General features: G+C 39.4%; 1 protein-coding gene across 1 annotated transcript in view; it reads right to left on the reverse strand.

The window, feature by feature from the left end:
* Positions 1-14,616, reverse strand: part of pmfbp1 (polyamine modulated factor 1 binding protein 1) — a gene marked incomplete at both ends in the record, with an annotated part of 130,849 nt that overhangs the window by 74,264 nt on the left and 41,969 nt on the right. The window contains 1 exon segment of the mRNA XM_079435810.1: positions 9,856-9,927. Within this exon segment, the coding sequence (XP_079291936.1) occupies positions 9,856-9,927 (72 nt within the window).

Below are 14,616 nucleotides of genomic sequence, written 5' to 3' on the forward strand. Positions count from 1 at the left end.
TGAACGCTATTGCCAGAACACTTTTTTTAGTACAGTGTTCCATACAGTTTTCTAGCTCCATCTTCATTGGTGCCAGATTCAACATATGAGAACCGCCAAAAGAACCAAATGTCCTGATTCCAGTATTGTTATAAAATAGAATTTGTCTTGCTGATTAAGCTAGTTTAAACAGTTTCTTGTGCTAAATGAAAGAAGTAAACACACGTTCATGCCGGCCCACTCCATAAACACATTCCCAATCCTTTCCTTTCAAGCTACACACTTGAACCTGTTCAGACGAGCCCTTGTACCGCCCAGCACGACTCTGTTTCAGCCCCAACCCCATGTGGCTGCATTCAGTCCCACTCCATCTTGCAGAGACACAGAGAGAGAGAGAAATTTATGAAGCCTCTGGTCCTCAGGTCTGTAGAGGTGTTTTATGGTAGGACCTGCAGGACCTATTAAGGCAGTGCGGATCTCTCCTATCCAAGCGCGGGTATCGATCGACAGCAGCACCAGGACTGGGCCTGCCACCTAGTCAAAGCCATGCGTGTGTGTGTGTGTGTGTGTGTGTGCGTCTGTACGCAGTAGGAAATGAAAATGGGGTATTGGTGTGTAATGATCTGTGTGTGAATAAAATGAGCAGACTGGAGAGACAAAAAGGAAGATAAATTAAATTATCCCTCTGTTCCTGCAGGAGCTGCGCCGCAGCCGCCCATGCTTAGCTGCTTTACCGAGGATCTGTTTGTGAGGAGGAAATGAAAGGAAGGCAGATGGGGAGAGAAATGGTAGAGGATGTGAGAAAAGAGTTGAGGAGATGTGTTGAGACAGACACACTTATCTGTAAGCTCTGTTTCCAAACCTAGTGAGCTGCCATACTGTCTGTTGCCTACATAGGCAGCTAAACTCTAAGGCAGAATCGTAACTTCAAGGGAACTTCTTAAGTGATTGATATGGAATGGTCTAAATAGGCAGCAACACAGCATCATACACAGCATGGGAGACTCAAAAGAAGCAATGATAGGTATTGGAACAAAGCAATAAACAAGTTTTCCTTTTAAATGAGACGACATATCTGTAAGCATCTAATAGAACAACAAATGAGCACACTTATCAGGAAAAATAGCATGTCTACACCAACATCCACTAAAAATGGTGCACAATATTGTTGCCATGATATCTTAATCATATTTTATGATACTATACCAGTACCTAAAGCAGCATTATACCCAAGTTTAACTTAGTTAAAATTGTAATTTCAAGTTATGTATATGTCATATTTACCAGTGGGAAATATACATTTTTTAATGATATTCGAGTTGCTGAGTTAGAAAGGGAATGAAAGTATCAACATTAAAGATGGAGGAAGGCGTATAAAGCAGATAATAATGACAATAATTTTGCAAAGTTAATAGATTTTCAGTGCTATGCTATACTTTAAACACATTTAAAGGGATAGTTTTGTTATCATTTAAATCGCCCTCATTTCATTCCAAAACTTTCTTTCTTTTGTGGGATATAAAAAAAAAAAACATATTTTGGGAAATGCCTCAAGTGTTTCTGTCCATACAATGGAATTCAATTGTCACCAAAACTCTTTAGTTACAATTACCAACATTTTTCTAAATATTTTCTTTTGTGTTTTCTGCAGAAAAAGAAAGTCATATAGGTTTAGAGATATGTGAGGGTGAGTAAATAATGGCAGAATATTAAATTCTTTGGCTTAACTTGCCACTTAAGTTATTGTATATGACAGAGCACAAAGTTAAGTAATGTAAAGGTGAATTATAATGAAAAAGTGTTATATCATGAAAAAGTGACATTGGTAAATGCCCATAACCTCAAAATGCCTTTTATGACCTGATATATCATAATATTGTTTAAAGTATCTTAGAGTACTATGTCAGTATCAAGGTATAAATATGGTAATCAATGGATATCATAGTAACATAGTATTACCATCTGATACTATAACTGCTCCATGGTATTAATATTTTTTACTGGCATTGTGCACACGCAGCCTCAGAGCCGACAGAACAAAGCAAACACATGAAAAGAGAGAGAGAGAGAGGGGAAGGGAGAGCTTTTGGGGGTTAGGAGTGAAGGGGAGGGGGGTCTAAGTGCAGTCCTGGTAGGTCCAGACCCCCTGTACCCCACCCCCACCTGAGCTCCTCTCCTTCCACCTGCTCTCATTAACGCACACCTCGCACATCATTAAGACATTTGCTGCAGAATTAATAGAAAGACAGATTAAAAATAAATTAAGAAAAATGCGATGGAGAATGCCTGCACGCACTTCATAAATCACCCGGGCAAAGGCAGGCGCTGGCTCCCTATAATTAACTGCAGACTATTTATTTTATCCTGACGGTATAAATTAGAATTCAGACACACAGATTATATTAGGGGTGTCTGTCATGCGGAACTGCGGCGAGATGTGCGGAATATTTTAAGGATACAAAGAGGAGAGCAGAGAAGAGGAATGAGAAAGAGAAAAGGGGGATTGGGGGAAATATTCCTCAGCATTCTGTGAAGAAACACATTTTTAGTGTTAGTACCAATTATTTTTACCAAAATAAGTGCATGTGTGTGTACAACTTTTGTTGTATATACTATATATGTTGTATCGCAGGACTCTGACTCTTTTACCTGTATCTGATGGGTCAAATGTGTTTATATGTATGTCTGTGTGTGAGAGGAAGGCTCAGGCCACACACTGCCTCCTCGTGGGCACCGTGCCCACATTGGCATTAAATCTACCACTCTACATGGTTTATAGTTCCACAACAGAGATGCACACATTCTGTTGTGTAAAAAAAACAAACAAAAAAAAAACACTAGCATGATAGTTTAATATTTTTAAACCGTTTAATATTTTTCTGGGTCTTGACAGTGTTAATTGTTTGGCAGTCAATGGGACAGTCACAAGCCTGCCGGATTTCATCCAAAATATCTTAAATTGTGTTCCGAAGACGAACAAAGCTTTTACGGGTTTGGAACGACATGGGGGTAAGTGATTAATGACAAATTTTTCATTTTGGGGTGGAGTAACCCTTTAAATTAACCCATAACCCTTGCACGTTTGGAGTCCAACACAGTAAGACTGGCTAAACAAATGGCATGAGTTTGGGGTGAAAACAGTGGAGATGGAGGGAGAGTCACTTTTGCAGTTACTGTATGTTTGGTAACCATAGTCCATTATTGTGGTGCAGTAAAAAAGCTGCTTTTGGCTAACCTGATCAGGCAAAAGTAGCATGTAAAGTTCCACAGCACCAGATCATATGATCTAAACTATGTAGACCTCAATGGATGAAATGAACTCAAACCCACTAATCACATAACAGGGTGGAAAACAAACAAATAAACATTTATGTTATTTAAGAGCTTAAATATGAGGCATTATGGGAATAAAAACTGACGTGCCAATCTAATAACAATCCGGGTTATTATAGTGAACTAAAACTAAAATCATTAAAATAAACGTTATACCTTAAATATTTGCCAAGGCAAAATTGTTCATTTTCAACTTGATGTATTAAATTATCAAACTAAAACTGAAATAAAATTAATAAAAATTGAAAACTAAATTCAAAATATAAATACAATCTATAATAGTATCTCAATGATAGTAAACATGTCACTCTAAGAAAAGTCTGTAATAATAAGGCACAATGTTCTGTGATACATGAAATACATGAAGGAATTTCCCATATTGATTTTTCACATTTTACCTGTATCTTGAATTAGGCATTGCATTGTGTTGTGTTTTGTTTTAGGGTTAAAGGAAATGTCCATAAACTTGATCATTTTCTGCCAGGACATTTACAGTTTTCAACATAATTGTTTCTAACAGTGCGTTAACAATCGATAAATGCTATTTTCTGTCAGTTACTTAATTTAAATATATGCAGAATCTAAGTAGAATCTAATTGGTCTATAATCATGTGCCATAGCTGAGTATTAAACACAAAATTTGTACTAATTTGTATTTCTGACATGACATCTCTCAGAGGGATTGGCATGGTAATGTACATGACACTGCTAATGTATTTGGTCGTAGCGGAATAGATCTGCTACGCTGCTGCGGCACTGCCAATACATCCACAACATGCTGCTGTGAGTATGTAAGAAATACTGCTGCTGCACATATAACATATATGTATAACCTCATAACATACATCATCACCCCATAGCAGATCTATAAAGGTGGAGCTGGGGAAGGAGGAGGGTTTTCTGAAGTGTGCTGCAACTGTTACCACAAGCATTAGCCAAGTATTTGAATGTTGAGCAGCGAGCTCATTGGCTACCGATACAGGAGAGAACCAATCAGCTGCTACATGTGATAATGATGTCATATTGAGTTCTGCGCCATCTAGGGTTTCATGCCAGAACTTTGTATTTTTGCTTTCAAATAGGATGGACTAATGACTAGAAACCTGTTGGGATGCATCGTCATGACATGAGCATCAACTTCCTTTTTTATTGATTCAGAGCAGCACAGTCGATCAACAGGTCACATCCACCAGTACTGAAGCCACAAATACCCTTGACAACCCTGCGTTGTGACCCATTAAAAGCATTCCTTTTTGTTTATAAATGTTTGTGTGCCTCAAAGATACTTCCGTCCTCGTTTCACAGTCACAAATACACACAGAGACGAGGATCCTTCTCAGGAAGCACGTCACGTCTGCAGCGGCCTCTTCATGAAAGAGAAGTGAAGACACAGGCTCCTGTCCTCCTCGTTCACATTCCCGCGCTCTGCCGGTGCATTAAGTCAGTCCACTGAAGACAGGCATCTTAAAACAAACCCCTGCGCTCTCATAATCAATGACAAAAACAGACGCACCAGACCAAAGGCTTTTTACTCGTCCATTTTCTTCAAAGAATGCAAAAAAGTATTTTTTTTCTTTATCACTAGTTGAGGCCTTATGGAGAGGATAATGCATTTGGACCCTGTCATGTCACGGCCCTCACAAAGCTCAGCGGCAATTTCAGGCTTCCATCCCATTTTTGTACTCAGTCGCATAAGTCCAGCACCACAGAGACTTTAGCTTGAAACAGGATGTACAAACACACAAAAAAACAAAAGCAGTCACAATGTAGTAATAAAAAGGATTGCACTGCAAAAAACAGTGCGATCTGATACATCAAGCTCATTGCAGATGGTTGTTCTCCTCTCCCTCCTCCAAGCCAGGGGAGAGTAAATCAGTCTGGAGGAAATAAATACACACTTATTACGTTCTACGTGCTGCATACATTCACCTCTGTAATGCATTGCAGTGTTCGGTGCGGTGCACGCTGGGGTGAAAAATGAGAATGCAGAAGCACCGCAGAAAGAATAAAAAGATGTATAGTGAGACAGAGCTTGGTTGCTACACACCAAGGTAATGATGTTGGGATTTAACACAGTAATGAATGACTATAGATGTACATTTACAAAAACCAGCATTGGTTTTATTAAGGTGACCATACATCTTCTTTTTCCCAGACACATCCTCTTTTTGGACCTTAAAGAAGCATCTGACCGGGATTTGTCTGGGATTCGTTTCGATATTGAAATGCTCTCCATAGTCTTTATACATTCTATGTACAAGTATTAGCATTGCTTTGACCATTCTCTGTAGATCCCACCTTTTCGTATGCCACAGTTGGTCAATTATGTCCAATGCGTGCATGCTATTGGTCAAACTACTTTTCTATCAGCAAATACTAATTCAAGTATTACCAAAATTTTTTTTTACCAGAATTCATGTCCCAGAAATTGCCTCGTTCTCTGAAAATGCCTTAGTTGTATGTGTGAAACCAGCATAAAAATCATGGCACAGCTTCATGTACAGTAGCGAATGGCTGGTTCCATCTGTATTGCACAAATGAAAATGTAAATTCATGGAAGAGCCTGCAAAGCTATCTGACACATGTCTTTGGCAAATAAAGGTGCAAAACACTGAGAAGCACACGTTTGTCTAGCAAAGCACAAACCATTTGCCAAAAGAGTGCATTTGTAAGATAAATTAAATGAATTAAACACTTTACAATAGGCTTGTTAACACTGGTTAATGCATTAGGTATGAACTAACAAACAAATGGATAAATAGAAATTAGCTGACTTCTGCATAATCGCATTTAACAAGTTGTATAAATGGTATAATTTTAGCTGATTGCTGATGCACTAAAAATGCATTAAATAGTTTTTAAGCGTCCTCTTTTGGTGTTGTGTTTTACTCATTTTCATGCATTCAGGCTGTCTTTCACTGATTTGTACTACGAGCAATATAGTTAATAAAGAAACCGCAATTCTCGGAATGCCATGTTCCACCGATGCATTCCAAGTAAGCTACACGGGTTACACACAAGCCTATCACACATCTGTCATGCAACCGTCAAACCCCCTCTGCACAGCGTCCCGGCAGTTCGGCCCGCAACCAGTAGGTGTCTCTCTTTCACTGTGCATGGCCCTCATCCCGTCTGCCGCCCACCGCCGGCCCCCTCCCCTCTCTCAAAATCCCCATCTCCACATAATATATACACCATCATTTGAAAATGGCAGCTTTTTGAAAATTCACCTTGATTATCAGACATTAAAAGTGACTTGAGCAGCACTGAGTGTCTGGCTGGGGAGATGGCTGCAGACAGCCGAACAATGCGGCGGGCGCGGCATTAACGCCTCGCTGGGCCATGCAGCCGCGCAAGGGAGAGGCAGCCCTTTGTTCTCTCCCTCATCCAATTATTTTTAACGTGCACCTCTTTCACAACAACAAGAGAGAATTTAATTTTAATGCACTCTGTAAGAAAAGCCCCCCAAAATACATCTATTCTTAAAAGAAGGAGGAAAGAATACGGACGAAGGTTAAGAATTAATCAGGGCGCGTGCGTGAGCGTGGAGTGCAGCCATTGCAATGTCTGCAACCGTAGCCTTTACAAAAACCGGATGCATGTGATCGCTCTTACACATGCTGCCAGGGCAAAAACACACGTGTCGCATTCGTGGAGCGAAAAACAAACAACCAAAATGCCCGAGATTCCATATAAAATGGGTTTGAGAATAAAAAAGCCGGGGACTCTCGCAGGAAGGTATGCGCCCAAATATTTTTCTAATTGGACGAGCACTTTATCTTGCTGTCAGTGAGGTTATAAAAATGCGCGCAGTTCCCAGAAGGAGAGAAGCAGCTCTATAGCCGGCCCTTTATTACAGCATGCTAGTGTCTGATATATGCTCCTGAGTTAGCCTTTCATCTGAGCCCAACACACACACACATACACGCAAGCAAGCAAGCGTGTTTTATGCAGAAATTCTGAGTTGTTGTTGTGAACGTTACAGGGGTGATTATATACTGGGAGTGCAGCAAAAATGCATTTAGTCAATCATATGGTGCATTAATACACCGTCTGCATGCAGTCAGGTACACACACACCTCAGCAACACGATTCAACCTGACAGAAACAGCAAATTAGAATCCGACGTGTTCTGCGCAAGGCTGTTGCCATCTTAGCCGCACTACGGACAATTTTCTCAGCAGTATGAAATGATTGTTTTTTTCTTATCAGCGTTGAGGCAGCATCTACAGCAGTGAGAATTTAAAATGAAAAGCCCTTAGTTTTTGTCCCCAGGAACACAAAATAGACAAACACCCGATCGTGCGCACGCACACACGCTTGTGCGCGCAAAATTAGATCTTCGGTTCTAGGCTAGACAACTAACTGCTTGTGTATAAGCCTCGCTCTGCGGCACAGCAAAAGCAATTCTCTGGAGATGGTGAAATTAAAGGGCAGAATCCAGCCTGTTTATGGTTGGCACTCCGCTCTCCTCTCAATCAAATGTTTTATTAGCAATCATTCGGCACTCTCCGGGCCCTAACACTCCTCCGCCGGAGGAAGGATGGGGGCTCCAGGAGGGAGCGTTGGTACTCGCTGACCCCCGCTGGACTGCACACAGCTGATTACTCCCACCTGGAGCCCGAGTCACCATTAACCTCCACGAGGGCTCAAGCGGCCAGCCATCCCCACTGCTTCCCTAAGAGAACAGAGGGTTACGAAGACTCAACCAGAGAGACGTGAAGAAACAAAGACTTAAAAGTGAAGAGAAATAGAATGAAAGACATGCCATGGCGTCATGTGGCAGATATTGTGATTTAAGTGTGAGAGACTGAATTTGGGTAGCATTAGGAGGCACAAGACAGTTGGAACTGTGGTTTAGTGGTTAATGCTCAAGCCTTGGTGCTCATGTGGGAAATGCAGGTTCGATTATGGCAGTACGTCCACCATGAATGTCTTGATTTAAAATCAGACACGTTTGGAACATACAGTGCCGTGAAAAGGTTTTTGCCCCCTTCCTGTTTTTTTAATTTTGTTGCATATTTGTCACACTTTCAGATCATCCAACAAATTGTAATAATACACAAAGATAACCTGAGTAAATACAAAATGCAGTTTTTAAATGATGTTTTCATTTATTAAGGGAAAAAAACTGTCCAAACCTACCTGGTCCTACATGAAAAATTAATTGCCCCCTCCTGTTAAATCATGAAAGAACTGTGATTAACCACATTATTTTAGAAAACTGAGTTAAATTTCACTAGCTACACCCAGGCCTGATTACTACCAGACCTGTTGAATCAAGAAATCACTTAAATAGAACCTGTCTGACAAAGTGAAGCACGCTTAAAGAGCAACACAACATGCTGCGATCTAAATAAATTCAAGAACAGATGAGAACCAATATATTTGACATATATCAGTCTGGAAAGGGTTATAAAGCCATTTCTAAGGCTTTGGGAATCCAGCGAACCATGGTCAGAGCCATTATCCACAAATGGAGAAAACTTGGAACAGTGGTCAACCTTCCCAAGAGTGGCCGGCCTACCAAAATTACTCCAAGAGCGCAACAATGACTCATCCAGGAAGTCATAAAAGAACCCAGAACAACATCTAAAGAACTGCAGGCCTCACTTGCTTCAATTAAGGTCAGTGTTCATGATTCAACAATAAGAAAAAGACTGGGCAAAAACGGCATCCTTGGGAGAGTTCCAAGGCAAAAGCCACTGCTGACCAAAAAGAACACAAAGGCTTGTCTCAAATTTGCCAAAACATATCTTGATTATCCTCAAGACTTTTGGGCAAATATTCTGTGGACTGATGACACAAAAATTGAACTTTTTGGAAGGCGTGTGTCCCGTTACATCTGGCATAAAACCAACACAGCATTTCATAAAAAGAACACACCAACAGTCAAACATAGTGGGTGGTAGTGTGATGGTCTGGGGCTGCTTTGCAGCGTCAGCGTCAGCTGCTTTGCACCTGGACGACTTGCCATAATTGATGGAACCATGAATTCCGGGTCCGGCCATCAGTTTGTGACCTCAAGCTCAAGCGCACTTGGGTTATGCAGCAGGACAATGATCTCAAACACACCAGCAAGTCCTGATGAAACCTTTGGCCTAAAATATTTAGTTAAACCACCACCTAAGATTTTAAGTTTTTAAAGTTAATATTTCAATAATTCAACAACAAATTCTCATATTCCCAGTTCTCTGATGTTGGTTGATGGTCACATGACCAAAAAAAAAAAAACTATTTTATTTCAAGAAACAAGGTTTTTATGGTTGTAGTTTACTATAATAACTCTGGTGCTAGAAGCCATTTTTCTTTAATGGCAGCAGAAATCCAGCTAAAATAACTTCACAAGTTAATAGCTGCTTGAGGGGTTTGCCAAGAGTATACAATGTGCCTCAAAGGGAATATGGGCCCCCATCTATCTCTTGATTGCATTTCAATATCTAAGTAGAAAAAGGTCCAAAAAAAAAGTGACAGTTCTGTTGACAGGGTAACACTGGGAGATGTTAGAAATAAGAGTGTGAGGTAGCAAAGACCTGCTGTTACCTGCTGACTGACTGAACTATGCTGAGATTTCAGCCTGGACACTTCCTCCTCCAGCCGCTGGATCTGCTCAGCCTGGGAACACACACGCACAAAGATCATGAAATTCACATCACAATTGTTTACCATCAAACACAGAAATGTTTTGAGAAGGAGACGATAACCAGAGCAAAGATGGTAGCTCAGAACAAACAGAGCAGTGAGAAAATGGCTGCACTGTTCTGTCATAATGAGAAGCGGAGGTGTATGTGCATGTGTGTGTGTCGGGTTCCCCTGCTCTGCTCTCATCACATCTGCTGTCAGTAATCTGTTCCTGAGCCAGCAGTGCTGGGATTAAGTGCAGGCTGCAGATAAAGGATGTATGCGTCATTTAAACACACAAGACAGACACGTACACACTCACAGTCACCGGTGAGTAATAATGCGGCCACAGTTTCAATCACAAACGCAGCTTCATTTCTGTGAAAATCATGAGCATTAAGAGTGTGGAAGTGTGTGATCTGTGGACAGACGGGCTTGTGCCAAGGGCTTATTTTAACCTCTGATATGAAGGTCTTTCAAAAGGCAGAATTGTCCAGCTGTGCAGTGGAGTAATAATGATTTTAAAAGCAATAGTTCAGCCAAAAATGAAAATTCTCTTATTATTTACTCACCCTCATGTTGTTACAAACTCTGTGACTCATGTTCTTTCCAAAAAGGACAAAAAGCACTATAAAGTAGTCCGTATGATTTATATGCTATAAATGAAGTCCTATGATAGATTTGTGAGAGGAACAGATCAAAATTTGCTATACACTGGAAACCTTGAGACAATATATTTAAATATATAGATGAAACTGTACAATAACAGACTGAGAATTCAATCATAAAGCTTCAGATGATTTGAAATATACAGGACATACCTATGTGGCTCCTTTTAGACATTTTGACAAGTTATTCTGGTTTGGATCATCATGAGTGTGAGAATTTATGAATGCATTTTCATTTTGGGGTGAGCTATGCCTTTAAGTAAACAATATGACATTCGTTTATATGAATTATAGGTCTGATTCAAGGTGAGGCTTTGCAGGTAATGCTGAAAAATACTATGTTTAGAAACTTCTCAAAAGAAGAAATTTGATTATTGCAGTTCCAGATCATGAACGATCATTAAAAGATAATCATAAAACACAAAGAATAAGAATGTAGCACCCATGAGCTCTCATTGATATTCTGACAGAGAGATCAAAAACTTTCTGCCATACACAATTTCATGTGTAATTTCAAATCCAATGCAAAATTCAGCCCTTCTGGGGCAAAACAATAACTGATAGAAAGAAACAAGGGGTAATCAAATCAAAACAAAACAAATTATATATTAACTAATTGGTATGCAAATTTGAATATACTGAACCTTTTTCTACAAATGTTCATTTTATTATTTTATTTTATTATCAAAGTGGCATGAATAATCAAATAAAAACAGCAAAAACAGAACAGAGAGTACTCTGGTAAGTTGTAATCAGCCATAATATTTCTACTTTCTTCTTTAACAAGTTCCTCTATCCTAAACATCTGTCAGTATAATGCATGCTCAGGGTAAAAACTATTCCAAAAATCTGAAGTCTGTAAAATTGCTTAAGACAGCTCAGTAAACTGAGCAGAGGTCAACTGGATAAACAGAATAGCATTAACCGCAGTAATGACTCCCAGACCACGTGACATTACAGAGGGGTCAGAGACTATGAACAAACAGCAGATGGTATATGAATGACAGAGGCCCTGTCCCAAATCACACCCTAAAACCCTCGCGTTCTTCTGAGTCCACACTTTTGTAATTAAATGCCGCTTTGACTGCCAGGTAGAAGTGTGCATTGAGTGTGCATAGCAGCCACAAAGGGGATGTTCGCTAAAATGATGAATAGGACAACCTATAGTATCATGAACTTAACGGACACGTATACGCAGCAGACATTGTAAGTCCGCTAGTGCACATGAAGTGTGTCATTTGGGCCAAGGCCAGAGATTACAATGACATACAAACTAAAGAATGACAATGGTTTCTTGGACATGTCCAATGGTAATAAATAGTATTCACTGAAGTACCTTGGAATACCATGTAGATACTGTGGTGTGTATGAATATTCATCATTCAGTACCATGGTATTAGCATGACTGCATGATGGTATCAGTGTTATTTTAGCATCACTGATATACTATACTATTATGGTTTTATTTTATGTTTATATTTTCAGTTTTCACGTTAATTTTGGTTAAAGTTTTAGTCATTTTGCTGTGTTATTTCATTTTTATTCATTTTATTTTATTCAGTATATTTAGTTTTAGTTATTTCATTTAATATTTATTTTGCTTCAAGTATCAATTATTATTATTATTTTAAAGTTTTACTTAATGATAATAACCCTGCATGGTATGGCCAGGTACATTTCCATTCCTAGCTCAACTACTCAAGTGCATATATTCACCGTCGGTTTGATTGTATTTGTAAATTGTGAAATATCTAATCTCACTGTGTTTTTGGCACCCTGCGTCCCTTCCCGGCACCGGCTCAGCTGGGCTCGGACAACAGATAGCTCATCCTCCAGTTCGTGGCATTTCTTCCTAGCTTCTTGGGCCTCTTTGCTCTTTTGCTCCAAATCAAGCGCCGCAGTGACTCTGTCCACCTACAGGGCGGCGCCACACATGAGAAACTTAATGCAATTGAAGCTTCTTTCCAAGGGCGCACACAGACACACTCATTCAATCTGACCCTTGGTGGAGGTGACCTCCTTGCAATCAGCCCCGTGGAGCACTTATTTCCCAGCTATAATCAGACTCGCTCACTAAGGCCTGACCTTTTCTCAGCAGCCCCTCAGCCATGGCTATGTATAACTCCAATATAAAACACAGCCCCCTAGAGGGAAACATCTGCTAGAGCTCAGATCCACGGCCATACAGGTTAATGAGGGAGAGAGAGCGCGAACACATACACACAACACCGCTGCACAAACAATTTAAAAAGATCTCAGACTATATGAAAGGTACGAGACATGTTGCACCCAATATCAAAGTATTTTGTGTGGCACAGGGTTATATTTCTAATTTTATGTTATGCTTATGGTAACAAACTACATTAAAGAAACAACTTGGTAGCAAGTTCCTTTAATCAAGGTGGCCTTCGAGTTCACTCGGTGGTCATTTTAGTAACATTTTAGTGACAGACCAAAATCTCCAAAATTGTTGGCTAAACTTACACATTTTTCAAATACCCAATAAAGCATGAAAACCATTTCATGAATTAATTTATAGGTAAAAACTGTCATCAACAGTGGTACCTCAGTGGTCTGGTGTCGTTTGATTCCTAGTAGAGCTCCATCCTCCAGCTGCAGCTTCACCAGATTCCCTTTCACCTCTGAGAGCTACAAGAGAGCAGACACACTTCATATACAGTAGCTCTACTATAGGAAACAAAGTATTTTATTACAGCTAAAGCAATGAATAGTTTTGACAGATCATGTGCACACATATGAGATAAAGACATTGCTGTGTTATTTCACACATGTAGGTCTCCATATTGAGTCACATGAATAGAGTACTACATACTCATTCAAATAAACAGAAACAGACGTGACTGAATAAGCGTGCCCTCTTTCTTTTGTGAAATAACAGCAAATACCACTTTATTTCTGTGTGACTAATTTTCAGTCCTGACAAATAATGCATTAATTGTAAAATATCGATGCTTTTGGATTTAAATCTTTAAGTAAACAACAAAACATGTAAACAAATGGTCGCTTTTATCACTTTCGTTTTGTGATCTCTCTAGCTCCAGTGATTAATTTTTGATTAGTTTTCTATCATTGTTGATGAAATGATGGGGTTGCGTGACGTTGTTCCAGAGATGCGTGTAAAGGGCAGGTTTTAGTGAAGCGCTGCGGAGCTTCTGGCCCGACGGTGGAAGCGCAGCGTGATTTTGGCCTCGGTGCTACAGGTCCGAGGCTATTAGCTCCGTCTGGCCTGTTTAAAGCACTGGCTCACACTGGTCCGACAGTGGAAAAGAGGTTATTTAGTACTCATACTATGGCTTTATTTACACCTGGTATTAACATCCTGTTCAGGTGATCTCATTTTGAAAAGGGACAATGCTAAATAAAATAATTCAATATCCTAATAAATGAAATAAAATAATAATAATACATATTTTGAGATTTATGTACTTCAACAACATTGGACAAAAAGGCACATGGCAACAATGCAGTGTAAATAAGGGCCACCAATAATTAAATATGGATGCCTCAGTGGTCTAACAGTTCTTGTCAATGTCAAAATGATTGAGATGGTCAATCAAATCAAAGAAGGCAGACTGTTATCAGAACCCGAACATGAATTCCAGTGCACTGCTTCAGTGAAAGCGTGTAATGCAAGATGTAAGTAGTTAAATATTTATGATGTTACTGTTTGAATGTTTTACAATAAAAATGTTAAGCAAATGAGAGTAATATCCAGTAATGCATATTTTTGTTCCTCAAATTTATCAATTTTCAATTGCAATTCATTTACATCCTTTGTGTATTTAATAACTGAAAGCAATTAAACAATAAATATGAATGAAACCATTTTTGCTATATTAAGCATGTGATTAAGAAAGAATGTGTGGATATTTAGTTATTTATTTACTGATTACAATAAATTCTAGTTATTTTTACTGCTCATATATCATTTTCTTTATTCCCTGAAATTCCTTTAAATCCTATTTAAGACATGGTTACGGCCTTATTGTAAGCA

Source organism: Barbus barbus, assembly GCF_936440315.1.
Source record: "Barbus barbus genome assembly, chromosome: 2".
Classification (NCBI taxonomy): Eukaryota; Metazoa; Chordata; class Actinopteri; order Cypriniformes; family Cyprinidae; genus Barbus; species Barbus barbus.